General features: G+C 41.7%; 2 protein-coding genes across 2 annotated transcripts in view; both read right to left on the bottom strand.

The window, feature by feature from the left end:
• Positions 1-17,959, bottom strand: part of LOC310999491 (semaphorin-7A) — a gene marked incomplete at both ends in the record, with an annotated part of 49,439 nt that extends 31,480 nt beyond the window's left edge. The window contains 3 exons of the mRNA XM_083989938.1: positions 4,127-4,189; positions 8,190-8,329; positions 17,881-17,959. Of these exons, the coding sequence (XP_083846064.1) occupies positions 4,127-4,189; positions 8,190-8,329; positions 17,881-17,959 (282 nt within the window). The remainder of the gene's footprint in view (positions 1-4,126; positions 4,190-8,189; positions 8,330-17,880) is intronic.
• Positions 17,960-24,929: 6,970 nt separating this feature from the next.
• Positions 24,930-26,744, bottom strand: lingo4b (leucine rich repeat and Ig domain containing 4b; the record flags this gene model as incomplete). Its single annotated transcript, XM_083989257.1, has 1 exon — positions 24,930-26,744. One exon carries the CDS (start codon positions 26,742-26,744, stop codon positions 24,930-24,932), a length of 1,815 nt encoding a protein of 604 aa, XP_083845383.1.
• Between the last annotated feature and the right edge of the window lie 426 nt (positions 26,745-27,170).

The following is a 27,170-nucleotide window of genomic DNA, read 5'->3' as shown; positions in this document are numbered from 1 at the left end:
TGGAGCGTGAAAATGAATACTGAGTACAACCTTAAGGGGTAAATTTTTTGGTTTTTAAGTTGCAGCGGTGGCTCATGTTGAAAGTGCATCTTTGAGAAAAAGAAAAAGAAAAAAAAACGCGCTAAGTGCCTTTTTTTAGAAAAGAAGAGAGAAATCACAAATCCTAACGGAAAAGAAAAACTGAAGGCAAGTTTAGTCAGTGAAGTACACCGAATCCAAAAAGCGAAAAGGAGCAGAGATTGTATAAGTGTGTGTGTAGGAGGTGTGTAGGTGGTTGGGTAGGTGGGTTTGTAGGCTGAATGTCTTGTTTTTTATTCTGTGTAGGCACGTTTGTCTGCTTTTACTTTGTAGACTTCTGTTCTCATGAGAGATACTTTAAGTTTGGGTCGTTATGGAGAAAAATGAACAGACTGTTGTATAGAAACTGACAGACTATTTGGTCCTCCAGGGGGCCTCCAACTCTTGTCAACAATAAATCAGCTTATTTGACTCAGGAGGAAGTTTGGTCTCAGTTGCTTTTGGTGCATCATGTTGTTGCACTGCCAATGAAGGACTTGGCCAATGACAAACAGATTACCAACCCAGTGTCCATTAGAATTAAATCCATATTTGATGACCCTGCGCCTCCCGATCTCTTTCTAATTCCAATGTTGTTCGCCAATGTGGCCAAAATGTTCCATTTAATGCATAATGTCTGGGTGGGGGATGGGCAGGTAGCATTTCAAATATAAACCCCCAGTCCAAACCACAGCCCTGCCCTAAGGAAAGATGATTTCTTTCCTTCCATCATCATTAATTGGACTGAGTTCACATGGTCACTCTCAGATTAAAGGGATAGTTCAACATTTTGTCAAATTGGCCCATTGCCATAATCCCTATAGTCATAGCAGTAGGTTCGTTACCTTTAATTGTTGGTGTAAGCTATTTTTAGAACAGCGGAGCAGAACGGCGAGCTGCTCAGAGCTACACTACGGAGGCTATGGGAATTTCTTGGTTTCCCTTATCAAACTCATCAAATACACAATCCAACAACTCCACAACGCTCTGGTGGACAAGTTGTGACCTGCACATTCACCACGCTATGAGATAATAACACAACGTTATCAGACAGAGTTGTTTTAGAGGCAAATTCATGCAAAACCGCTGATGCGCGTTGCCTTCAGGGAGTTTTTCAGCAAGCAGTCTCTGTATTTACTCTGTATTTACCTTGAAAACGGCTCATCTCTTCGTAATGTTCCAATATTATTTCATAGCGTGGTGAATGTGCAGGTCACAACTTGTCCACGAAAGCGTTTTGGAGTTTGGGGATTTTGTATTTGATGAGTTTGATGAGGGAAACCAAGAAATTCGTTTAACCTCCGTAGCGTAGCTCTGAGCAGCTCACATCTCTGCTCCGCCGTTCTAAAAATAGTTTACACCGACAATTAAAGGTAACGAACCTACTGCTATGACTATAGGGATTATGGCAATGGGCCAATTTGCCAATATGTTGAACTATCCCTTTAAGAAAGTGTGTTCTTCCCCTTCATATTTATCGATGCAAGTCTTTTCAAATGGGAAATTTTGAAGTTTCATGACCTCTTTGACTTTCTATGCATCCTGACCCAATGCATGATTTGGTGGTTGATCAACAAAGCTTAGTCACAATGCACAGATGATATAAGAAGTGCGATTTTTAGATTAGTTAACATGAACATGGAGTGATATTACTTTAGTATTATTGAGGGGAATCTGAGTCTTGGCAGAATCCCTTGGTATCAACATGTGAAATTCTGTTCTTTTTGGGAGGTTTTTGATTTAGTCTAGCACTTCAGTATTAATTGGAAACAAATTTGGTCAAATTCAAAGCAGGGGGATTTCAACAGGAAAGTCTTTATTCTGTGCCAGTCCAAACTGAGATTACTTAATAGAACAGGGGATGTTTATACAACTCTTCCGTACAGCACATTTCTACGTGCTTAATGTCAACCTGCAAGGCCTTGTAGATATAAAGTAAGACTGAAGTACCGTATTTGCCCTTGGTGTATTTGCTTGTTGGGCTCAGCTTCCAGAAACTCTGTGTACTCTTGACAAACTGAAGCCGAGACGGATCGACACTCACACAACACTGACTGTGGCCTTGACGGTATAGCTGGAAACAAAGTCTATCAAATTAGGTTTGCTACCCACTGTTAACACCCTGTCTCCTTCTCACTCCAGCGGTAATGTCTTGCACAAACCCCGTGGCTGTCTGTCACTGACGGCTGCTTCCTCCCCGTCCTTCATTCCCCCTTCCAAGCCCCGTTTGCTTTATTGGGGGGAGATTTACTGCATCACTCAGAACGTTCTCATTTCCCACCATCTGCCACTGCCAGACTCTCTCTGCAATCTTCAGCTTTGTTTGTGCAGGGGAAGACACTGCCCTCTTTGTTTTGTTCCACAACTGCAGTAACACACTTTTCTTTATGTGGATACAACACAGTAGTGGTGGGGTTTTTTGTTGTTTTTTTTAGCTTTTATTTCCACCACTATCTGCAGAAAGCTGACTGTTACTTTTAAAGTTGTCATCCCACCGCTCATAAAACAAGCCATTTCTATGCACTTAGAAGAATTTGCAGTTCAGAGGAAGAATTCGGAGAGAGCAAAGCGACAATGCTTTAAAAGATAAGGTTTGTGCAGACGCAGTTGTCAGTCGGCGATAATCAAAAGCAATAAAAGAGCCTATCCAGCAAAAAAGGGAGAACATCTACAGTAGCAACAATGGTGTACTGTAAAAGTCTGTCAGTGAAATGGGTAATAAAGGTGGGGTACATTAAAGAATCTTTATTGAAAAGCAAATGGTTAACAATATAGACCCTTTAAAACTTGAAACCCCATTCACCTGAATAAAGGACATTGTCTAATAATCTTCCAGTAAAGGATTCTGTTGCTTTTGGAGCAAGGTGTTCAATGTTTTATGAACGGCTGCCTAATGTCTTTAGAAATTCAATCTTTGCTTCAAATTTACGTAGAGTTACGGCTTCAGCTCTTTATTTCAGACCTTGGTCCCAAAACTCATTAAATCTGTGTCAGTTGGAGACGGCAGCATGACCACAGATTTAAGGTTATTTCACGTGGAGTCGTATAAACGTCTTTATTTATGGTCAGTGCGTAATTACCTGCAGTATTAAGAATAAACTGTGCATTATTAGCTTTTTACGGTTCAATTTTTTATGGTGGCTAAAGGTGCATGCATCAAACATGCAAGAACTTTTTCCTTGATATTCACCAAAACAGACCGATAGACACAGGCGCTCAGTGTCTTATACTTGACAGACAGTAGGTAGGTTTATTCAATTTATAAACTTTTTTTTAAAATTCCACAAAGTAGATGTGTAAAAATTAATTTTCTTCTGTGCTATCAAGCAAATGCAAAACTTGACCTTGAGTATGAATGGAAAATTACTTTGGACTATCTAGTGAATTGTAATTATACGACTGCATTAAAGATAATGGGGAAATTATTCAGTCATGTACAATTGGTAAAAAAAAAAAAAAAAAAATCATCTTTAACTAGGAAGACACAGGCTTCTCCTGTCTGGCTCGGTCTGTTTTTGTATGTTTATTTCTTTATTTTGTGCGACAAGCTGCATATTAAACAGCGCTGCTTCCTGCACTGCTCAAGATTATTCCTCATCCTCTGAGCTGTTGGAGCTGCTGAGCTTTCCCACACTATCAGGCTCATTTTAATTTGAATATTGTAATAAAATCCTGCCACCCTCTCAGCCTCTCTGGAATCATCAACAGCTCACTCGTCTGTGCATTGTGTTGTGCTTTGTTTGTTTTGAGGTGAACCTGTCTCCTGTGAAATTCATTCATTCAATCCCATCTGCATAAATTAGACATTTTTGTCTTTGTGTGTTTTTGTTTTTTAATGTGTTTTTTTGGAGTGTTGATTTAGCCTCCAAAGTCTTTGCAAAAAAAGAAAGAAATGAATCCAAACAACTGAACATTGCAGCACAAACCTCACTGTAGTGAAACTGCAGATGATCGAGATGACGACGACGACGATGTTGGTAATGAGAAACAGGGTGATGATGCACAAATGGAGGAGTGGGATGATTTTGCACCACTGATGGAGGTACTGACAGAGAGGAGGCCTTTCTACCTCGAGTGGCGCAGCCTTTGCCTTGCAGGTATCAATTGCAGTCTGATCAGATGCCGCTGGGATCTGTGGGAGGAAGGACTGTTTAATTTGTGCCAAGTTCTTTCACACAGCTCTCTTTCTGCATGAAAGCAGCGACCCCGCTGCTGCTGCAGCTCCAGCTCCTGAAGCACAGTCCTAGCAAAAGAAAACAACCCAAAAAACATCCATCTCCCTCGCCAACTCCATTCTGTGACATTTTTCACCGCATTCAATGGGTTATTTTGTCATTAAATTTGTCATTTATGTTTTTTGTACCACCCTTTCTTTCTCCACATCCCATTTCCTGTACTTTACATTTCCAGGAGATTCTTTCAGCAGCCCCCATAACTCTTAACAATGGCACTGGACTTGTTGCAATCAGCGCATGTAGGCTGAAAGAGAATAGAAAGTGACGTACAAAGACTAAAACAAATTCATCCTTCTGAGGAAACCGTTGTGCATTGTGCCCTTCAATGAAGCACGTAATTACATTTGCTGACCCTTTGGTAATAAATACATAGCTACAGTAACTCCACCCATTACATCTCAAAAAGAAGCCCGCTCGCTCGCTCTATTATTCTGTGTGGAGGATGCTTTACTGTTTTTTCTTTCTTTCTTTTATAATGTCGCTTCTGCTTCTCTTTCTAACTAACCTGCACTGGAAATATCTCAGAGCTGACAACATGTCATTTAACTGTGCCAGTAAGAACAGCACAGCAACCGTCAGTCGTCAGAACTGTCCCTCAATGTCAAACACGTCACCGTTCGCCATCTCTATCTCACCTGTCGTCACGTCTCCACTGCAGTAAAGCTGAAGTAAGGACTTCAATCATTATTTTAAAAAACAAATGGGCCATGTACTCATCCCACTGGGTTGCTTTTCACCCAGTGGTATGAGTACATGTCCCCAGAGTTTCAGCCTTGTTGGGTTGTTCTCTCCACCTTAAAAGAGGTAAAAAATCAATACAGTTGAATAAAAGCTACCAGAAAGTGTGTTTAATTACAACAACCCAAATTATGGGTTATCATCACTATCTCTGGGATTCAAACTAGTCAATTTCTGCTGTCACTGTTAAAATAGAAGGAAATTAAATTATGATGCAACATGTACGTAATGTCCCAGCCAGTCTTTTCAGATTCAAATTGAAATTCATGTTTCCTTCCATCTTTCTTTGGGTTTCGATAAAAATGGCCGACTGTAAAAATGGATGCAGCCAACAATTCCAGTGGGGGGACATTTAATGCCATATTTAACTTAATTTTGGGTCAAACCAACATAAACTAGGGGCCTGAACCCAGCAGTGGCGTTATTATATAATAATCCAGAGTGTTTAGATGAAACATCAGGCTTACAGCCTCCTCAATTTGTTAGGCTAGTCAGCGTTGACGCTGTAACCCACACACTGTGTAATCTTGAGCCTGTGTCAACATCATCATTAGCTCAGTGAATAAATGTTTTCTCATCCTCCTCACAGACAGATACAGTATATATACCAGCAGCTTCATTAACGCATGCGTGACCCAACTTCCTCGGCCTTCACCAGGTCTCTGCTGAACTGGGTCAGTGACAGGCCAGCTGTCTCATCTCTCTCTGCCCTCGCTGGCTCTCTGTCGCCCTCACAGCAGGGAGGGATGGGCTATATTTGTCGTCATCACATACACAGTCTAGCAACAGCAACAGGGGAGTGATTCGTTTACTGTTATAGATGCAACTTAGTAAATGTAGCCTATGCAAAAAAAGTATTTCAAAATGTACAGTCAATTGAGATGTTAATGCTAATTGCTAATATGATATCAGCTTAATTTATATTTATCACAAAAACTATGCACTTTCACTAGCTTCTAACTATATTTTAGCATGATTGACTCAATCGGCCATTTGAATGATGGAAACCATAACCCTTTGTATTAAATGCAGCGCTAAACCAGACTGTTAGCTATAGTGTGACATAAAAACTAGAATCGGGGGGGGAAGGCTAGCATAGCTCACTCCAAAATGGGGGTTACTATTGTTCTAATACCAACAATAGCGTCTCTCTATCAGAAAATGGGGGTTAGCCTACTATTGTTCTAATACCAACAATAGTGTCTCTCTATCAGAAATGTGAAAACAAACCATCATTGACCAAGTGAGGGCCGGTTAATCGGAAGAACGTGGGGGAATTGTTGGAGAGAGCTAAGCTAGCTGTTCACCCCTGTGTCCAATGAATCTTCGTGCTAAGCTAGGCTAATGACTTTCTGGCTTTAGAGAACTGGGTGAATCTTTGGAGCGAGCTAAGCTAGCTAATCTTTGTGCTAAGCTGCCAATGACTTTCTGGCTATAAGGAATTCAGTGTTGGAGAGGGCTTAGCTAGCTCTTGTTCACCCCTGCTTCCAATATTAATGCCACTTTAGGTTAATGAACTGGCTCTGGCCCCATACTAAGGATAGTTCACCCAATTCAATTCAAGAGTTATCCGTGGCTTCTCTGAGTTACAGGGGGTCTCGGCGTAGCAGTGCATGTCAATATAACGGTTGCAAATGGATACTGTCTTTGTAACAAAAAGACACACCAAAAAACATCCAAATACCTCCATAGTGCTCGTACGTAATGTCCGTCTTGTATTGAAGCCCCGAAATGCGAAATTGTTCCTTCCTTCCGCTGCAAACAAGCTTGAAATATAGACTTATTTAATTTTTTTCGGAACAATTTCGCATTTCGGAGCTTCAATACAAGACGGACATTACATACGAGCAGCATGGAGGTATTTGGATGTTTTTTAGTGTGTCTTTTTGTTACGAAGACAGTTGGTATCCATTTGCAACCGTTATATGGACATGCACTGCTACGCCGAGACCCCTTGTAACTCAGAGAAGCCACGGAGGACTCTGAAACTTCTCCCAGCCCTTAGTCCACATGAGGGGGAGTAGATAATGAGTGAAATTTCAATTTTGAATGAACTATCCATTTAACAGTAGAGCCATGCACATGGTCCAACACAGTAAAAACAGTACAACAACCCAATGCCTTGCTCACAGGCACCGCACCGGAGGGGGTCAAGGCGGGACAACATTGCATTTGCTTCCCTAAACAGCTCTTCAGCTCCCAGCTCAAGAGATTTTGAGCTGTGTAAAGTTTCACTTGGACCTGACTTTAAGGCCTCGCACTCCCACACAGGTGTATACTCTGTTAGGCTGCCTGACTCTGCCAGGGATATAATCACATTTGGTGTCTCACCTTAACAACGGGGGAGTAAGGAAGGTGTTAGTAAAGCACTCACAAAGCCTAAAAGTCCCTAAGAGGAGGTGTAATCAGGCAAGCGTAAGTGAAAAACCAATGTGTAGGTGTACCCTTGGTGGGCCCTTTAACTCTGTGGTTACTGACCCGACTCTTCAGCCTTAAGATCTCTGCAGCTTATTTCACCAGCCACCATCACTTTTATGTACAAACAGCACTTCCAAATACTGGTGGGCTGCCAAAGTGGCTCTCGAAGTTGACTGGCTTAATAACTTGGCAGTGCTCAGCTTGTGGCTGATGAGAGATCTTTTATAATTTCTCTCTACTACATGGCAGCAGAGTGGCTCCCACTTTTTTTTTTTTTGTACACTGCAATAACTCATATATCTTACCAAGAACATTTGTCTTATTTCTAGTCAAAACAAATCTCATTATACTTAAAATAAGACTCATCACATAAAACGTAGCTTGTTTTTAGACACTTTTTACTTCTTTCGAGCAAAAATCTGATAGTGGAGCAAGTTTTTCTTTCTTAGCCTATTACAAGCACAAAAAACTGCTTTCGCTGGCAGATTTTTTTCTACTTATTTCAAGTGAAAATTAGTTTAAAACAAGTGAAAATTGTCTAAAAACAAGTAAATTTTTAGGTGATGAGTCTTATTTTAAGTGGAAAGAGATTAGTTTTGACTAGGAATTGGACATTTTGACAAGAAATAAGACAAATATTCTTGGAAAGATTTTGAGTTTTTGCAGTGTAAACTGTCTAGAGCTGAGAGATTCAGTCCCCCCCCCCCCCAGAGCACTGTGCATTAAAAGTGTAGGCCCTACCTGCAGGTCGCGGACCCCCCTGTGGGAGAACGTCATCACGTAGATCATCGCCCGGCCGCCCACGTACAGCGTGTCGCTCCCTTCCTGATGGTACATGCTGATGTAGTTCTCCGGTTTGCTGAAGTGGAACCTGGAGGGCTCTGTGGGGGAGAGTGAGATGTGTTAGTGAGGTGAGCTGTGATGGAAAACGCTGCTGCTGTTGTTGGTTTTTATTGTTAAAATGTATGTTTATTATGTTTGTGCAATATGCCCTTCGGTAATAAAAAGTAATTAGTGAACCAAACTCATTAAATTTATTCCAAAAAACAAAACAAAAACAACCACTTTGTATTTTTTTATAACACAAATACCTCTGCTGCTAGTAATTATTGTGACTACTAAATAATGAAAAGGAGGTAAACAAGGTTTTCAAACAATGAGGGGATGAAGAAGATTGACAGCTAAAGCAAACAATCAATGTACTTTGATGAAAAAGATTCATAAATTCGAGGTCAGGCACAATAACGAAAGGTCAACGCAGGAAAGCAGAATTGAGTTTGAGGAAGTTATTTAAAAAGATGATCCAGATTTAGCCGCGGTAAGCTCCTCAGGCAGGTTGAATCAAAGTCTAGAAGCCCCCGCCCCCCCCCCAGCAGTGGCACCGAGCCAAACCTCGGGCTTTTAATCAACATTTAATCTGACGTCAATACATGAGCTATAGCTGGAGAAAGCCCTGAAACGATTGGGCTCATGCCTCTCCATTTTCCACAGAACACCTGATCTGACGTTAAACTGGCCTTTGTGGGTTTGAATTAAACAGGAAGTCTTTACAGGGATCTGGCTTGTTGGAGGGAATAAAAGGGCATTTGGTGGAAGCATAAATATCACTGAAATAATCATGTGGGCAAATCCCATCACAGACGCTCGGCTGAATTACACTCCAGACACCTCCAGAAGGCTCAAGAGGACATTCGGGCTCTCTCTGAATCACACATCCAATCAGACTCACACTTACCTACACTGTGCAACTGTGCCTGCATTTACAAATAGAATAAAATCCCTGCTGTGTGTGTATGTGTTTACTTACACGCAGAACATGGACTTAAAGGACATTTAAGAGCCTGTGTTTGTAAAACCTTATCTTATATGGTGCTCAAGGTTTTTTCTGGTCTTTCAATTGGAAAATGCAGTTCTCCATTTATTTTTATCTAAAGAAAAAGTTTAATGTCTTTATCAGTTCTGAATCAACCAACCAGCTACATGTTTACAACAGAATGAATGATTGTTTATGTATGTAGCTGAGTCCATATCGCTCCAAAAACTGGGATTAAAACTTGAGATTTTTATTAAATTTGAAAATTAAAAGCTCAAATATGGAGTACACTTGAAATTTACCCTTAGGCCTAATGTTTGACGAACATATTCCATGAGTGGGAAATAAAAACACATTTCCAAATGAAATAATGTGTGTTTAGCTCTATAGCGGTTACAAGGTGATGACTTAATGCCATTTGCAATGATTTTCTGATCATCACCAGAATAAAAAAGACATTCACCCTGACAGTAAGGCCCAGGATGAAGTGGTGGTGATCACTGTTACAGGTTGCTAGTCAACCGGCTAAGTTTCTATGGAAACAGAGGCCTCTCTTATTGGTGTAATTGATGAAGCTTATACTTCACGACGAATGAAGAATACAAAAAGGAGAGGCCAATGTGGCTGATGGCTTCGGTAAGAACGTGCCACTTTACGGTTAGATTCATATTTGCATAACCTGTCTGATTTTATCTTGTGAAAAAAAAAATTGTAGCAGGAAAAAAAAACAGACAGAGAGATTCCTGGGAATATTTGCTTTGGAAGATCACATAGGCAGACACCTCACAGCCCGAGTGAGTCTGTGTTGATTCAGTCTGGCTTCAGTGACGGGAGAAAAGGTTAATCTACTGTAAGACAAACTAACATCAACCGCAAGTGAAGTTCAAAGCAAAGGTTGAATAGAAAACAGAGGCCAGTGTTTACCTGTATAGCTACTATACCTTCATGCTAAAGACTCAATGCGAAAATCTCTGAGTATGACAACTGGCAACATTTCTTTCAAATTTCCAGTCGATCATTTATGATTATGTTTGAAGTTTTATACTGTAACATGGTGACCTTTTACAAAAATGTGCAAGCAGAGCCAAAGACTGCCACACTACAGAGAAAAATGAACTCAGCATTACAGTAATAGTTAATCTTTCTTAAATTCAAAGCCTGTCCTGTCTGACTTTTCTTTCTTTTGCTGAATCTCTCTCTCGCTCTTGCTGCACTTCTTCCTGGCTGAGGAAGCATTAAAGGGATAGTTCACCCAAAATTCAAATTTCACTCATTATCTACTCACCCTCATGTCAACTAAGAGCTGTGAGAATTTTCAGAGTCCTCCGTTCCTTCTCTGAGTTACGGGGGGGTCCGCGCAGCAGTATTTGTCCATATAATGGTTGTGAATGGACACCACGTTTCTTCGTCCAAAAAGACACACCAAAAAACATCCAAATACCTCCATACTGCTCGTCTGTAATGTCCCTCTTGTATTGAAGCCCCGACATGAGAAATTGTTCCGAAAAAAATTAAATAAGTCTATATTTTAAGCTTGTTTGTAGCGGAAGCTCCCAGTGTCTCAGTTCACTGCTCTGCCTGTGTAAGTGCAAATCTCACGTGATTTGCACTGACCGGCGGAACAATTTCTCTTGTCGGGGCTTCAATACAAGAGGGACATTACATACGAGCAGCATGGAGGTATTTGGATGTTTTTTGGTGTGTCTTTTTGGACAAAGAAACGTGGTGTCCATTCACAACCATTATATGGACAAATACTGCTGCGCAGACCCCCCCATAACTCAGAGAAGGAACGGAGGACTCTGAAAATTCTCACAGCTCTTAGTTGACATGAGGGTGAGTAGATAATGAGTGAAATTTGAATTTTGGGTGAACTATCCCTTTAAGCTTATTCCTTTGAGCTGTCTGTAAATTGTAAATGAGCAGTACGGAGGAAAAACATCCCTTCTGTGGTTATCTACAAAATACCATCACCATTAACTCATTGACAATGACACACTCCAGTGATAACACTGATATGCTGCTCTAATTTTCCAGTCAGTTCTCTTCTTAAACACACTGCAGATCTTGCACAGAAAACCTATTGCCTTAATAAACAGAAAAGAAAAAAATATTTATGTGATAACTCGAAAGCAGAACAGAATTAAAGCCTTGGGCATTGTGGTGAACCGCAGATATGTAAACTGAATAAATATGTCTGTGAAAGCCTTTTCCTCCAAATGAATTATTAAAAACTGCACCTCTATACACCCTTGTTGTCCTCGCAGTCACACGTTTAGCAAGGTGATTAGTCAGACAACTCATGCTAATTTGAGACGATGAATCAGAGTTTAATTTGCTCTTTTACTTGCTAATGTTATCTACCTTTTAATGCCAAAGACTGTGGAATTAATTTGCTAATGCACAGGTACAGCTCCAGATGGATCTGCATCACGTATAGCATGCCATCATTCCAACATTCTACCATTTAGGCATACCGCCATTCCGACATGCCATCGTCCCACCATTCTGACAAGGCTTTCAATATAAGGAAATGTGCCATTACTCAACATGTGACAGCCTCCCACTTATCTGGACTCTGTCTGTCTGGCCTGTCTAGCCTCCGCCTGGTCTTTTTACTAAACCTAACCAACTCCTTTCATCATCGCCTACTGTAAGCCCAACCAGTGCAAAATCTTTTGGGGAAAAATATGCTATTAAAGGAATTGTCAGAAAGGCAGGATGTATATAAAAAGAAAGAAATACCGTCATTCCGACCATAGGAGGCAAGAATTGTCAGAATGATGGGACATTTGATGCATTTACTGACTTATTCTCTCTTTTTTCTGGCCATAGATGCTTTTTCAATAATGCTGGGTTTTAAAAAAAATGGCGCTTATTTGGGGGCTTTCTCTTGGCCTCACATCCCGCTTCTAGAATGTCCAATCAACACAGAGTAAACCTCAAACCCCACCTGAGAGTTTTTCAGGGCCAATCTGAGTCTATGAATCGTAGTACCTACTCCAAGACAGGGACTTGTTTGGCCCCTGTAAGAACCTGCAATGGAAACGCCCTTAATCTGGCTTCCAAACACAATGGCCTGCTGTGGCCACAAGAGGAAAGTATGAACACAAACAGGCAATCGGATCGATTACAGAAAACACTGCTGCTCTTCAGTCTCTGATACCGAATTTTAGCTGTAACCATTTACTTGTCGGTCCTGTTGGCATAGCTCTGTACTACTGTGTCCACCAAACACATCTTTGGCGCTCACAGCGTCTATTTTTCCTTCAGATCCTATGAAGTTCGGAGTTCACAGCTCACCAGAAATAATGTTGGCGGTGACCATTGTTTGTCGCCATGCTCAGAGCTCTTCCAATCTATTCCACTTTTAGAACAACGCAGCCATCATTCATGTCACTTTTCCCACTTTGACCAATCAAAACACAAGAAGGGACGGGACGTAGGCCTACGTAACCAACAACACATGGTTTGGTTTATATCACGCACTCACACTGGTTTTAAAGGTAGACCGACCTCAGGGTCCATGTCGAAATCTGCTGCTAATGCTATTGTGTATGTTTTACACCTTGTCTAATTAACAAGGCAGGAACATGGAAATGTCAGAAGACTTGTTACGTAACCCAGCAACAGCAGCATTCAAGAGCGAGAGAGAGGTAGAGCGCTCTACAAGTAAGGTTGAAGGGCGTTTGGTGGACATCTAACACAACAAGTTAATTGTGTTAACATCCCAAGTTTGCTTGTTTATGCAGGGGACTTAACAAATGTGCAACTGGTGGTAATGTGCCACCAAAAGGTAAAAAGTAAAAACCACAAATTAACATGCATTGTGAGGAACCCAAAAGTTGTAGGCCAACAGTGAAGACTTTTGTATAAACTAAGCTCCTCCCCTACTTATTCCTGGACATAATCTTTGACAGTCAGTGACTGTTACTGCCTCCTTATTTAAACAACTAACTCACAGTCATTTTGTGTGTCCTATTCCATTCTTTTCACAACATCAGACATCTACAATACAGAAATGTCACATTCAGAATGTCATTTGTAGTCTTGGTCTCACCTATGTGTGAGATTCTGCTACCGTGGATGTTTAATCATGGCTGGTGGGTAAAAAGAAAAGAAATAAACTTTTCAAAAGGTCGGCTTTTCAGGAAGAAAAACAGCCTTGTTTTTTCCAGCTTGTCCCCTCCCCCCCTCTCCAAAAAAGGAAAAAAAAAGAAATGCTTCATTAAACTCAGCTGAAGAGTTCCCTTACCCCCCTGAGGAGCATGTAATCCTTGAAAGAAGTTGAAAAACATTCTCAAATTACCCAGTTTTTTGTAAAAAGAAACAAATTTCTAATTGCACTAAGAAATGCGCTAATTAAAGAAAAGTAAAGAACAGATGTTTTAGTGGGAACAGTTCCCACTTGTGCATGAATAAAGCACTCTGCATAGTGGAAAAACAGCCAAAGGAAAATTGAATCTTTGAAGTGTTTCTCTTTGGAACCACCAAGTAAAATATGCAGTTCTTTAATTTCCATATCATTTCACTGCACAATTTGTTTTCTAGATTAAATAGCTTTGTAGTATAGGCTCTACATAGCGGATATGACAAGAAAAATCTACCAGACTTTACGTGTTCAGGTCTCCAACTGAGAGAGAAGGTCAGACCAAGTCAGATGAGGGCTGAACTTTGGCAAAATGTTCTGATATTTAGGATACAGCTGCAGACGTCAAATTAGCTTTGCGGTCAGTGATTCTCTCACTCGCTTTGTCTCGTTGTTTGCATTCGCCTCCATGTCTCTCCTCTTTCTCTCTCCTTCTGTCTCAGATGGATTCACTCTCTCTATTTGTCTTACTTCACCTCTCTCTCTGCCTTTTGATGCCCTTGTCGCTCCCAAGCAGACATATTCAATAGAAAACGTGCAAACAGAAAGTCAGGCAGACTTTAATTTTCTCCCACCCCATTCTCTACCTAATCCAACTCCTGGTCCTATAATGCAGTCCCTCAAAGAGGTGAGCAGAAACCAATTCTTCCCCTTTTCGCACTTGGACAATCACACGTAAGTTCTATACTGGTCGTATACATAAATATCACACACTGTCACTGGGGTTCGTCATGTTGTGATGAACTCACATGAACTCTAAGGAGCTTTCAGCACACTGCTTTGTATTTGGTTCTGTCATGTTGCTTCATTATCATCAGTATTTCTCAGAGAAAAACCTCTGATAAAAAAAAAACACATTATACTGTATGCCTCCGAACGCCACACAGACAAAAGTTAATCAATAGAAAATGGACGTGATGAGCATTTAGCAGAAAGCCTGAAAGAGCTGCTAACAACACAGCGCTAATCAATCAATCAATATCCTTTATTTACCAGGTAAAAAAAACTCATTGAAATTTAAAGCCTCTTTTCCAAGAGTGACCTGCTAAAAGCAGAGTATACATTTTTCTAATATCCGTTTCATCTCCAAATGAATGCTAATGTTGCTCCATGTCTGCTGGATGTTTCAATACGCTACTATTTGCTAACATGCTAACAATATCGCTCATCAATTAGGCTATGTCTTCTGCCCTAGTGGCCAAAATGTAGGCTAAGCTAATGCTAATTGGTCATTTCTAGTAGCCTACTACAAGTAGGCTATATTATTAGCTTTTTTCATGCCCTGACAATAGTTTCATTTGCTTAAAGGCATAGTTCAACATTTTGGCAAACTGGCCCATTGCCATAATCCCTATAGTCATAGCAGTAGGTTCGTTACCTTAAATTGTCGGTGCAAGCTGTTTTTAGAACGGTGGAGCAGAGCCGCGAGCTGCTCAGAGCTACGCTACGGAGGCTCATGGGATTTCTTGGTTTCCCTCATCAAACTCATCAAATACACAATCCAACAACTCCATAACGCTCTGGTGGACAAGTTGTGACCTGCACATTCACCACGCTATGAGATAATAACAGAACGTTACAAGACAGAGTTGTTTTAGAGGGAAATTCAGAGACTGCTTGTTGCAAAACTGCCTTCGACAGGAACGCGTATCAGCAGTTTTACCTCTAAAACAACTCTGTCTGGTAACGTTCTGTTATCTCATAGCGTGGTGAATGTGCAGGTCACAACTTGTCCACCAGAGCTTTTTGGAGTTGTTGGATTGTGCATTTGATGAGGGAAACCAAGAAATCCCATGAGCCTCCATAGCGTAGCTCTGAGCAGCTCACGGCTCTGCTCCGCCGTTCTAAAAATAGCTTGCACCGACAATTCAAGGTAACGAACCGACTGCTATGACTATAGGGATTATGGCAATGGGCCATAAATGTTGAACTATCCCTTTAAGCTAGTGTTCAGTCTCTGTTGTGGCTTTTTTTTTTGTAGAGACATTGATTCAGCTCAGGCTGTGGTTTACCCTGCACTGCTTGTCTACACCCATTTATATCAATAGAAGGTAACAAAACAATTTCAGTTTCAACAAAAACAGGAATTTCACATCCTCTTGACGAAAGGATTGATTGTGAAGTTAAAATGTTCTCTGACATCTTGTTCTTCTTTGGATTACATGCACTTACTGTAATAGCTTTGGACAAGAAACGCTATAGGCTACTAGACGAAGGCAATAACGGCTTTCTGCAATAAACTGCAGCCATCAGACTGATCTTAACCCTCAAAACCTTTTAAATAGACCCTATTTTAACCTTCATCCTTGAAAAATAAAAATAAAAAGAGGCTGCAGCCTTGAACTGTCTGTTTCCTTGAAGGTATGAAAACCTGCCAGATGTCCTCATTTGGCAAAGACGTGCTAAGTGAGGACATTTAACCGTCTGAGGACCCGGGCGCTGTCCGTGGTGCTGAACCGGGGCCAGCTCCTCCGGCTCAAACTGCAGCTTTGATGGATCTGCTCTGACAGCTTTCTACCTGTGTGTGTGTGTGTGTGTGTGTGTGTGTGTGTGTGTGTGTGTGTGTGTGTGTGTGTGTGTGTGTGTGTGTGTGTGTGTGTGTGTGTGTGTGTGTGTGTGTGTCTCCTTTAACAAACAACAGGCATACATAACACAGCTAACCCTGAAAATGCATAACAGCCACTTTGATTGATATGACACGCACGTACGAGGCCGCGTCATCTTGTGTCGTTTTGTACTGTGCACATCATCCGCGCGGGTATAGGGAAGAAGGAGGAAGGGGGAGGGGGGGGCACAGATAACTTGACACGCAGCCCCCAATCTCTATTGATTGGTGAATACATTAGAGGACCGTGTGAGGTGTAAAAAGGCGTGAGTGGAATAGATAAGTAGAAGCTGGCTTGGAATTTTCCACTCATTCCTCTCCCCTCCCTTTCTCTATTTTCCTCCTCTCTGTCTCTCTCTTTCTCTTCCCCCATTTTTCTCCTATATGTACATGTATATATGTATTTGTATTTGTGGCAGCTGCTACCCTGATTCAACCCCTCTCTGTTTCCCCCAGATCCTCTCTGTGCTGCTGCTACTACTGCTGCTGCTGCTGCTGCAGTGTGGAACAGGCAGCTGCCGTGTCCCGCATTGCAGCTCCGCAAGGACGAGGGAGCTCATTCACAGCGCCTGCCCGGGTCAACCAACCTCCAAAAGACTCATATTTCTCAGTAATGGTGCTTTTTCAGAGGTTGCAGGCGGGGGGGTTTAAAGGCCATCGGAGCGAACAGCTAGGCGCCATGTTCTTTAAAGAAAGAAAGAAAGAAAGAAAGAAAAAGAGAAAGGGGCAGAGGAGAGGAGAGGCTGTGTGTTTTTTTTTTTTGAGCGCTCCTAGTTTCATCCCGCTTGTGCGCCTGGAGCTGGGAATATGGAGGAGGACGGTCACCAATTAGAGACGATAGCGCCTGCTCTGACTGATAAACAACCAGAAAGAGAGAGGGGAGGGGGGGGGGCACACAGGGGAGGAAGTTGGAGCGCACTGAGAGAGAGAGAAAGAAAGAAACACACAAGTTGACAAAATAAGGGAAAAACAGAAAAGCCACAAGTTGCACAAATCAGAGACGCTGGATTATTTAAATGTGCCAAATTTTCGTGCGCACACAAACACTCTCTCTCTGACTGTAACCTGGAAATGTATGGAAAGGAGCCAAAGAACACAAACTGTTCCTGTCATTTCCTATGTGTGATCTTCGCACTGAGATGATACAACAGAATTACTTTTCCTTCTCTCTCTCTCTCTCTCTCTCACACACACACACACACACACACACACACACACACACACACACACACACACACACACACACACAGGATCATCCTGTGAACATGTGTGCACGGGGCCCTGAACGGTGGAGAGAGGAGAGAGTAATTTACTACTCTACTGGAGATGGGGGTTGGGGGAGGAGGAGGAGGTGGTTGGTGGTGTTTTAGAGGATGAATCCAGATTTATTGGCTCTTATTTTGTGCAGCTCGTGTAGGAAAGGACCAAAAAAAAAAAACATCGGTCAAAGAGGAGAAACTGAGGGGAAAAAATCTCATACCTCATGATTCAACTCTCATTCATCCATCCAGCCATTCACTCATTCATTCATGTATCCATCTCCTTCAATATGATTTAAAAACACACTCATACACGCACGTACTTGGCGACATTAGACAACCGGCTCAGTGTTTTAAAAGCAGAGGAGAAGACAGCAGCTTCCTACCGTGCACAACAAATTTCAGCCGAGGTGACTTTCCGGAGATCACCGCTGCAAAGAGCGACAGCAGGATGAAGGAATTCATCTTCCTCGATGCTCTGTCGTGTGCGGAATGAATCTATTCAAGCGAAGGGAGCGCTCCCACCAAAAATCCTTCTCTCTTCCTTCAACCTTTCTCCTTCTCTTTCTCCCTTTGCTGCCGCTTTTATGGTCCCTCCCGATCTTCTTCCTCTCCTTCTGCTGCTGCGTCCCAGATCTGTGTGCCACCACCAACACAACCACCGCCTGCTGCTGCTGCTGCTGCTGGTCCCAGTCCTATATCTTGCCCGTCTGCTTTCGCCGGCAGTTCAGTTTGAAGAAGTCGGGGTATCACACAGGCTCCACCTCGGAAACAAAAGGCAGAAGGAGGAGGAGGAGGAGGAGGAGGGGGGTGTTTGATCTTTCAGCAGCAGCGGAGGCGCGGGAATAAAGAGTGGGAATGGGAATAGGAATGAAATTCAAAAAAATAATAAAAATGTAAAAATCGTCAGCTAAAACACCACTTCTGCTGGTTTTTATAGGCTTCAATTACGCGTCATAACCTGTTGCTGGAGGAGAAAGAGGATTTACACTGAAATCTCTGCTGCATCTTGCTGCTCCTTTAAAAAGCAGGATACTCATCTTGTTTTCCACTCCACATCCAATCCAATCCAATTTATCACATCAGGCATTTATGGGAGGATTCATTTATCCTCCTAAAGCTTCTGTCTTAACCTCATGAGTAGCTCCATGCCTTACATTATGGGAGCACGGTACATGTATGAGCCTAAGGGCCAACCTCAGGGGCCATTTTTATGATTCCACACTATCACCTCACACCAGCATCCAGTAATGATATTGCCTCATCAACCGCCTCTATACTGTAATGTCGAATCAATAATGTGTCAATAGTGGCTGAATGGGGATGAATCAGCAGTTCGGCTCTGCTGCGCCTGCATTTGTTTGCAAGTTAATTGGACTCGCATTTGAAAAATTGAGCCAAACGGTGGATGCCTCTTAGTGGAAAGCAACCGAAACAGATGCTCCCATTTGCACCAAATTGCTTTTCCAGTGGATGAAGACACCGTTTAAAGTGGCTTCTTCAGCGAGGCGTTGGGGGAGCAGTGGGTTATACTTGCAGGATAAAGAAAAAAAAAAGGGGAATAAGAAATCAGAGTGAACTTAAATTGACAGAAGGAGAGATACTCCTGAATCACCTCTATTGAGAAGGTACTGCAGCTCTTTGGTTAAAAACAAGCCACTACACTATGGGGGCAATTTCCCTGCTTTAAACATTTAGTCTGATGCATTAATCATCTTCCAGTTTTACCACCTATAAGACATCTGAGTTCAAAATCTACAGGAGATTCAATCTATGTCTGAGTCATTGAATGCAAAATATTCCTGGATATATTTTCTTTTGGTTTTAGAAATTGACAGAAATGAACTAAATCAGATAAATTCATGTATATATAGTTAGTTTTAAATGTGCTTGGTCGTCCAGACAACAGTTAATGTACAGATTAGTAGTCACAGCCTTGATTTCATTGGGTTTATACCTGCCCTTTAGCTCAGACCAACACTACAGGGACAAAAGCTCTATGTGATTACATGTGTTTCACATGAGGCTATAGTATGACCTCACTCAACAGTGATGTCATTTTGCATTATTGTTTCAAGTGCAACTGCAACACCTCGGTGTAAATACATTTCAACCACTAGATGGCAGCAAAGGAAGGATTTTCAATCTGGGTTTGGTTTCAACACTCCAGGATAAAGATATCGTCGACCGGATCATTAGGGCTCGTCTTCTGTCACCTTCATCAGATCAGTGCTGCATTTATAATCTGTCTTTGGCAGGAAGAAGACTCACCTGGTGTAGCTTTGACCTTTAATGGCACAGGAGAAAGAGAGGAGGACGACTTTACTGACCAGTCTGCATCTATGAAGTCATCAATCATCATCATTCATTTGTTGTTTTAAACTAGAGCTCTGAAGCTATGGGAGTCTGAATATCAGGTTGCATGGATGATGTGAATATTACAAGCATTACTACCAGCAAACAGAATGAGAGTGCTTACATTATTAATACGTCTATAAATCATAAATGACTGAACGATGCACCAGGAAATGTCATAATTAAATAATAACTGAGAAAAAAAGTTTATAAATCAAACTGAAACAACCGTCCCATCACTGAAATACTTCATAACTTTCCTCACTCCCAAATTGATTGACAGGTCTAATACCTCTAAATAAAAATAATTGGACACTTGTAAGTCAAGTTAAGCATTTATTTACATCACCAGCAACATTTAATGAAATATTGACGTGAGGCGGATGCACGAGGAATAAAACGATGACAGTGACCATTAAAATGGAATTACATCTTTGTGGATTCTGGGATTAAAAGATGAGGTCTAGAATCTAAAATAAAGGTGTAATCTCATTTACATCACATCTAGACATAGCTAAATAGATAAATCAAAACTACAAATGACAAAAATACTAAAAAATAACACCTGACTGAACTCCAGACTTAAGCCTCAATGAAAATGTAACACAGCATGACTGAAAACGTGGAAAACATCAAAGATAAATGATGCAAATTGGTGTTTGCTTGCTGTTCAATGTAATTAATCTCTTAATGGTGGAAATCAATATAAACCACTGGACTGCAAGATAAGACTAGTAATATCATGATTTTATCTTTTAACACAGATGCAAAATTAGGACTACTGCATAATGATATAAATTCAATGCAAATGCAGAAGTGATACAGAAATCCCATCTCAAAAGTTACAATGTAATATAAAATAGATTTTTTTTTTTAATTAAAATTTGGTACAGACCTTGATTCAAGAGGATTAAACCTAATATATAATAAGATCTAATCTATAATATACATTCACTCTCATTCGCAAACCTGAACCATGTTGTTATAACTGTGATGAGAGTCAACTGACCTTCACAAACTGAATAATATTAACCGTGACCAAGACACTTTTCTAACCTGAACTAGTTGCTTATCTACCCAAACCATGACAAAGCTTAACCAAGCTATGTTTGTACTGAAAACTTTACCACTGCTGTTATAATCTAAAATGGTTCTGAGATGGTGATGGTGATGTGCAGGTGGACATTAGACGGTGTAGTCTACTTATTCATGCATTCAACATCTCATTTATTTCATTTGATCAGAAAGAATTCAGATTTCTTGTACAACCAGAAGCATATTGTCTGTCTGCGGCCTCCTCTGGAGCTCTTGTTCAATTTCATTATAGTCATTCAACTAGAAAAATCGCCTCAACCTCTCCCTCATTGTTTCAAAAGCCTCTTGTCTCCACTCATCTCCTCACTCCATGGATCATCAGGTCAATTAAATCTGACTCAGAGCCAAGTAAAACTGAGACTGAGTTTCGGTTTCAGACGTCAGGTTACATCAGGAATTTTAGAAAAGCCAAACAACAAAAAGTCGGGATAAATATCCTGTATGTTTCAAACTTAATGATAAAAGGTAATTTTTCCCATGGCTAACTATGGTAGTCTTATTGTCCGTAGTGTTATTTGTCCCTTATACCTGCTGTGTATGTCCACTTGAATGTGTGATTTTCAGCCTTTATATTAGTGCTAACCATAAGCCATGAAATTCACGAGTCTTTTTAATGTGTTTCATCTGCCACTTTTTATGTAGCAGTCATGGCCATTTACTGAATATAGCCTACTGCCAGCTCTATAAAGTGACAATATTGTCCCTAAATAACAGCACACACCAAAACCAGACAACAGCACTGTAACATAAAAACTGTGTGCACACGTTTCCCCTCCAGAGTCAATTTTTGAGTCCTTTCTTAGTGCTGGACACTCAGTTACTTGGTCACCCCAAATTAGTTCGAGAGTACCTCTTATTTCTTGTTGAGGATCTATGAGCTGAGTTCCGGATGAGCACCACGTACCTCTGGCAGCCTTCCAGTCTAGTCCTCTCAATTCCCGGTAAAGTCCGGTTGGGTCGGCTGATGAGGGAGAAATGTGCTCCAACATAGGTGAGCGTAAAGACTGGGGGGCTACTCGCGGACTTTATCTCGGATGCAGGGATAGGCTGGTAGGCACAGGACAGCGCAACTCTCCTTCTGTGACGCCAGGACGTGAGTACCCTCCGCCATTTTTTTTTTTTTTTTAAGTTTGCCGCCATTCACCTTTTGGGGGATGCGCGTACTGTATGCGTCTCATGCGTCACACGTAATTAAAGGGACAGTGTAGCCTAGGTAATGACATTCAGTGACCCTTCTCATACAGATATGGCTGTAGATTTTAACAAATTGTTTATGTATATGAGATAGGAAAACGAATGTCTTTCAAAACTACAGAGACTAAAACCTAAGAGAAAAGTGTAATCCTGCTGTTATAGCTACTTGGCATTTAAGTATTTTCCAACATACTTTGGGGCTGAAGAATAGCCTATATCCTCTCTTGTTGGTTTTAAACGTATGGTGTCTGACTTTTGTAAATCATCCTGCAACTGTCATTCAATGTAATTGTATTTATGTTTTACTACTGCTTGTAAACTCGTCGTCCCTGTAAATGAGGGAAACCTCAGGGACCAACGAGTTAAAATAAAGGTTTAAAAAAAAAAAAAAATGTTATCTAATAATTTAAGACTATCTGCCGCCCATCAATGGATAACAGTGTCAGCCAAATGGCCAAAACATAAATATAAAATCTAGATCTAGTTGTAAAGAAACGCCTCCCACTGGAGGAGCCTGTAACTATCTAAATAGCAGATGCGAGAGGACACCATAATGTTCTTGGTGGTGTGTGCATGCCAGTCATACGGAGGGTGTGGTTTATAGACACCACTTTAATCTGCCCCTTTGGCTTTCTGTCCACTGGGAGCAAATAGTTGTATTAAAATAGATAATATGCCAGGCCAAGCTGGGCCAAAGGATAGCACCCGCCAGACAGACCTATATAACAGATTGAGACATGCAGTGGTAATCCAAAAGGGTTTAAATCTCTGCTCATACACGTGATTATCAGTTTTTTTTTTTTTTCCTGTTTTTTTTTTCTGGGTTATTCTGGGCAACTGCATGAGGCGGACAAAATGATTTGCTGTCCAGTGAATCCACTTTGAGCACTGCAAGTCTCTAAACAGCACCAAGGGGAAGTGAGGGTAATTCATTGGTTAATGTCCGGTTTATCACTCTCCGGTGCAATATTCTCTTTTAAATGGAAAGTCAGCAATGAGGGATATACAGCAGGCGATACAGGAACTGCCAATAAATGCCTAAAGAGATTCATTTGTATTACAGGAGGGAGGCACGTGGCTCTGAGAGAAAACAAACGGCATCCCCCTGTAAACATAATCCTCCGTCTTCACTCTGGGGAAAAGAAGACATATGTATATTTGTGTGGTTAACTACCAGCTGTGGCTTTGTTGTCTCATAATGGGGCAACAAAGCTACTTTTTGACTCCAACTGCAACACAAGGTCCTCACAATGGACTCACAGCACAGAGATTAAGTGCTTTGGTTATGCAAGAAAATGTATCCCCCTCTTGCCAATTTCCCGACAATAGCGTCATTTCAGATGAAGATCCACAGGGAGATTGGTTTTATGATGATTGGATTTAGCTTTTTTTCCTCCCTTTGATACCAATCCAAAATATTTTACATGAAACAATTCAAGGCATTGCATACACACCAGGCAGGATTAGATATATGCATTTAATAACATAAAGTGAAAAAACAACAGTAATTTATGAACAAGATAGCAAATAAAAAGCAGTATTTGTGTATCATTGACATCCTGTTTTTTTCCTGGCGTAATAAAGCATTGCTTTGTGCATTGTGCACCTACACAGTTAAGTTTATATACAACAAGAGTGGCATATTTGAGTGACACTAATCCCCAGAACTAGATAAAATGATAGAATAAACCCAGCACACACAAACGCCCTTGACCTAAATATTTACAAGATGACGGAGATCAGGGGAGCATTCTCTCTGTCGATGGTGAGAATGTTACTGAGGCACATATTTTTCAGTGTATTGAGTGGGTTAAAAAAATTTAAAAAAACAAAAAAGAAGTGATTTCTTGAATATAAAAAGGACAAATCATAATCTCCTCTGATGGAACAAAGAGTTGTCAAATGCAATTACATGATACAGTACAAAAGAAAGACAGTGATCCATATGAAATGAAGAAGGTTACATTCCTATGTACATTATGGTATTCTGTCTGTTAGTCCTTTTACACTGTTATACGTATTATCATTTAAAGTTGTACCGAAACAAACAGCAAAGCTCCAAAATGTCCAAAAGTTTAACAATAAAGCTGAAAATCAGAAATGGTTTGGCTACACTATTCCATATTTTTATTGCAAGTATCAAAAGCTTCATAGTCACATATTCACATGTTAAAGTCTTTGATGTGATCCGCAGGTGGTGAGCAGAAATAGCAACCCAAGAGTCAAAAGGTTCAAATGTTTACTTGGCTTAAATTGGCAAGTGAAGACATACAGTTGAGCACATGTGTAAAACATGGATGATTAGACAAGCACTTGAAATGTTGTGACAAAGCAGAAACATTTGATAAATGTCAAACTCAAACTCTGTGTTTGATCCCAAAATCTCTAAAAATTCAAACTATCTCATAAATACATGCTACATAAAAAAAAGATGAGACCTGCACAAGGTAAGAAGTCATTTGCTTATTCAAAGCACAAGTTGTCGAGAGCAAATGCAACACTACCATGAGACAGCTCTGCCTACAAACTGTGAACATCTTTCTATTCCAGGATCATGAGATATTCATTAGTCAGATAACACAGCCAAGAGTGTGCTGAGATGTGACTTTCAGCTCCTAAATTAGAAGAGAACCAGTGCAAGCCCAACAAACTGGCTCTGATTTGGCCTTAAAAGGCGTCTTTGAATAGAAGTCTATGTCCCAAAGTGTCCCAACTGGGGGTGGGGGCCCATATTGCAGAAGAATTGGCAGTTAAGATTGATACCCCTTTCACTTCTTACTACTGTATTGCTTTAAATCAGTTTCATTGTGAACCTGCCACCGTCACCTCCATCTCCTCCTCCACCCATAGAAGACCGGGGAACAAAGTCAATAGTCGCTGTGTGCTTGATCTGCCCTTTGCTCTGGCTCCAGAAGAACATGAAGACAAAACAAATGGCCACCGAGCTGAGGAAAGACAGGAAGCCCATGGTGGTGGCGATGATCAGTGTCTTTGCATCAAATGGGTACGGCTTGGCCATTTGGGCCGAGGAATTGGCAGCTTGGGTGTTTGAGGCCTCTACCCAGCCTTCTTCTGAGAGGATAGGGATGGTTCTGTTTCGAGGTAGGCCCTTCACGTAGAGGCCAACAGTCAGGCTGTCGTTGCCAGCTGCATTGCCCGCCAGGCACTGGTACGTGCCACTGTCCTGAACCTGGGCAAAACGCACCTCTAGAGTACCATTGGGCAAAACTCTAATTCTTCCCGTTGGAGAAACCACATTCTTGTGTGATGAAATCCAGGTGATGGTTGGGTGTGGATCTCCTTCAGCCTTACAGGAGAAGACAACCGTGGTGCCTTCCTCTACTCGTGCCTCCTGTGGCCTGCGGTCCAAGATACGAGTGGGGCGGCACGTGAACAGTCTCGGCAGCTCCTTCTCAGAAAAGTCTCTGAAGTCACGCTGTCTCACCACATCGGGGGAAGAACAAGTGGGCTGATGTCCATCAAAGTTCAAGCGCAACCTGCGGCGGACCACCCAGAGGAGGCGGCAGTCACATGCTAAGGGATTCCCATCCAACCGCAACACTTGAAGGTTCCCCACGGAGTGAAAGACGCTCTCCTCCAAAGTAGTGAGCTGATTTGATGTCACATTAAGCATCCGAAAGTAGGCTAGTCCCCTGAAGGCCCCCGGCTCTATTCGTAGCAGACTCCCCCCTGCTAGGTGAAACTCTTGGAGTCTCAGGAGATCCCCTAGAAGATTACCTTGGATAACAGTGATAGGGTTGTAGGACAGGTCCAGGTAGCGCAGATAGACCAGGTGCCGAAGCGCCGAGTAAGGAACAACACTCAAGTTGCAGCTGCTGATGACAAGCGATGTCAAATTGAGACCGATCAGGCTGTTGCTAGCCATAGTGTCCAGTGCTGGCCAGTTTGCAATCACAAGGGTGCGCATACGGTGGAGTCGCCGGAAAGCAGTGTTGGGAATCGCAGAAATAGTGAGGCGCAACATCCGAAGATGCGTCAGGCTCTGGAGCTGGGACAACGCCTCGGTGGGAATGGAGGTCAGATTGCTGCGATCTATGTTGAGCTCCTGCAGATTCTGCAGACCAACAAAAGCCCGCTGAGAGATGAACACTAAGTCATTCTCCCCAGCTTCCAGCGTTTGCAAGTTCGCCATTTCTTTGAAGGTATAGTCCAGGAAGACCAGAATCTCATTCTGGCTCAAATCCAGAAAGCGCAGGTTAGACAGGCCAGAAAACACCCCAACTGGGATAATCTTGAGTCGGTTATTCTTAATCCGAAGCGTCCTGAGATTCTGGAGGCCCTGGAAAGCCTCCACCTCAATCATGGAGATTATATTATCACTGAGGTCCAACTCTTGAAGTTGCAGAAGGCCGGAGAACTGGCGGCGCCCCACAGTCTTAATCTTATTGTGGGATAAATCCAAACGCCTGGCATCGCCGGGAACACCCTCTGGCACCGAGTTCAAATGTCTACCAGAGCAGATCGCTTCTTTAGCCTCTGGTCGACACACACAGCGGGGAGGACAGCCTCCTGCAGACACACCCAGTCCAAACTGGAGCAAGATGATGATCCACACCGCCCATCGCACAACTGACTCCACAAACATCTTTCCCCCTGCCTGAAAAGAGACAAAGACAAAAATTCATATTATTGTAAAAGAATAACTTAATCTCACGTTTACTGTATTAAATCAAAAGTCAGATACATTTTTGTTAAATTGATTCTCTTCATTCAGTCCAAACCTACCGTTTCAGTCTCAGGGCGCAGATTCTCATAACCAGTGGCAGTCAAGTGGGAATCAGACTTGAGTTAAGTCCTCTGTAGAGATGTGGTTCTGTCAGTAACATGCCCTTTGGAGTGGCCTGGACACAACAAAGAGACAGAAAAACAAGACTTAACAAAAGTAAGCAATTGCTTTGAACAGTGGCTGGAAGTGCAAAGTTTAATTTAACACCCCGACACAAGACAGCTTCCAAAACACTTGGCTCCCATGCTGAATATAAACCGTTGTTTGACTTCAGTTTACATCTGC

This window comes from Trachurus trachurus, assembly GCF_905171665.1.
Source record: "Trachurus trachurus genome assembly, chromosome: 16".
Taxonomy (NCBI): domain Eukaryota; kingdom Metazoa; phylum Chordata; class Actinopteri; order Carangiformes; family Carangidae; genus Trachurus; species Trachurus trachurus.
Note: the sequence above shows the minus strand (reverse complement) of the source record. Positions and strands in the feature narration are given on the sequence as shown.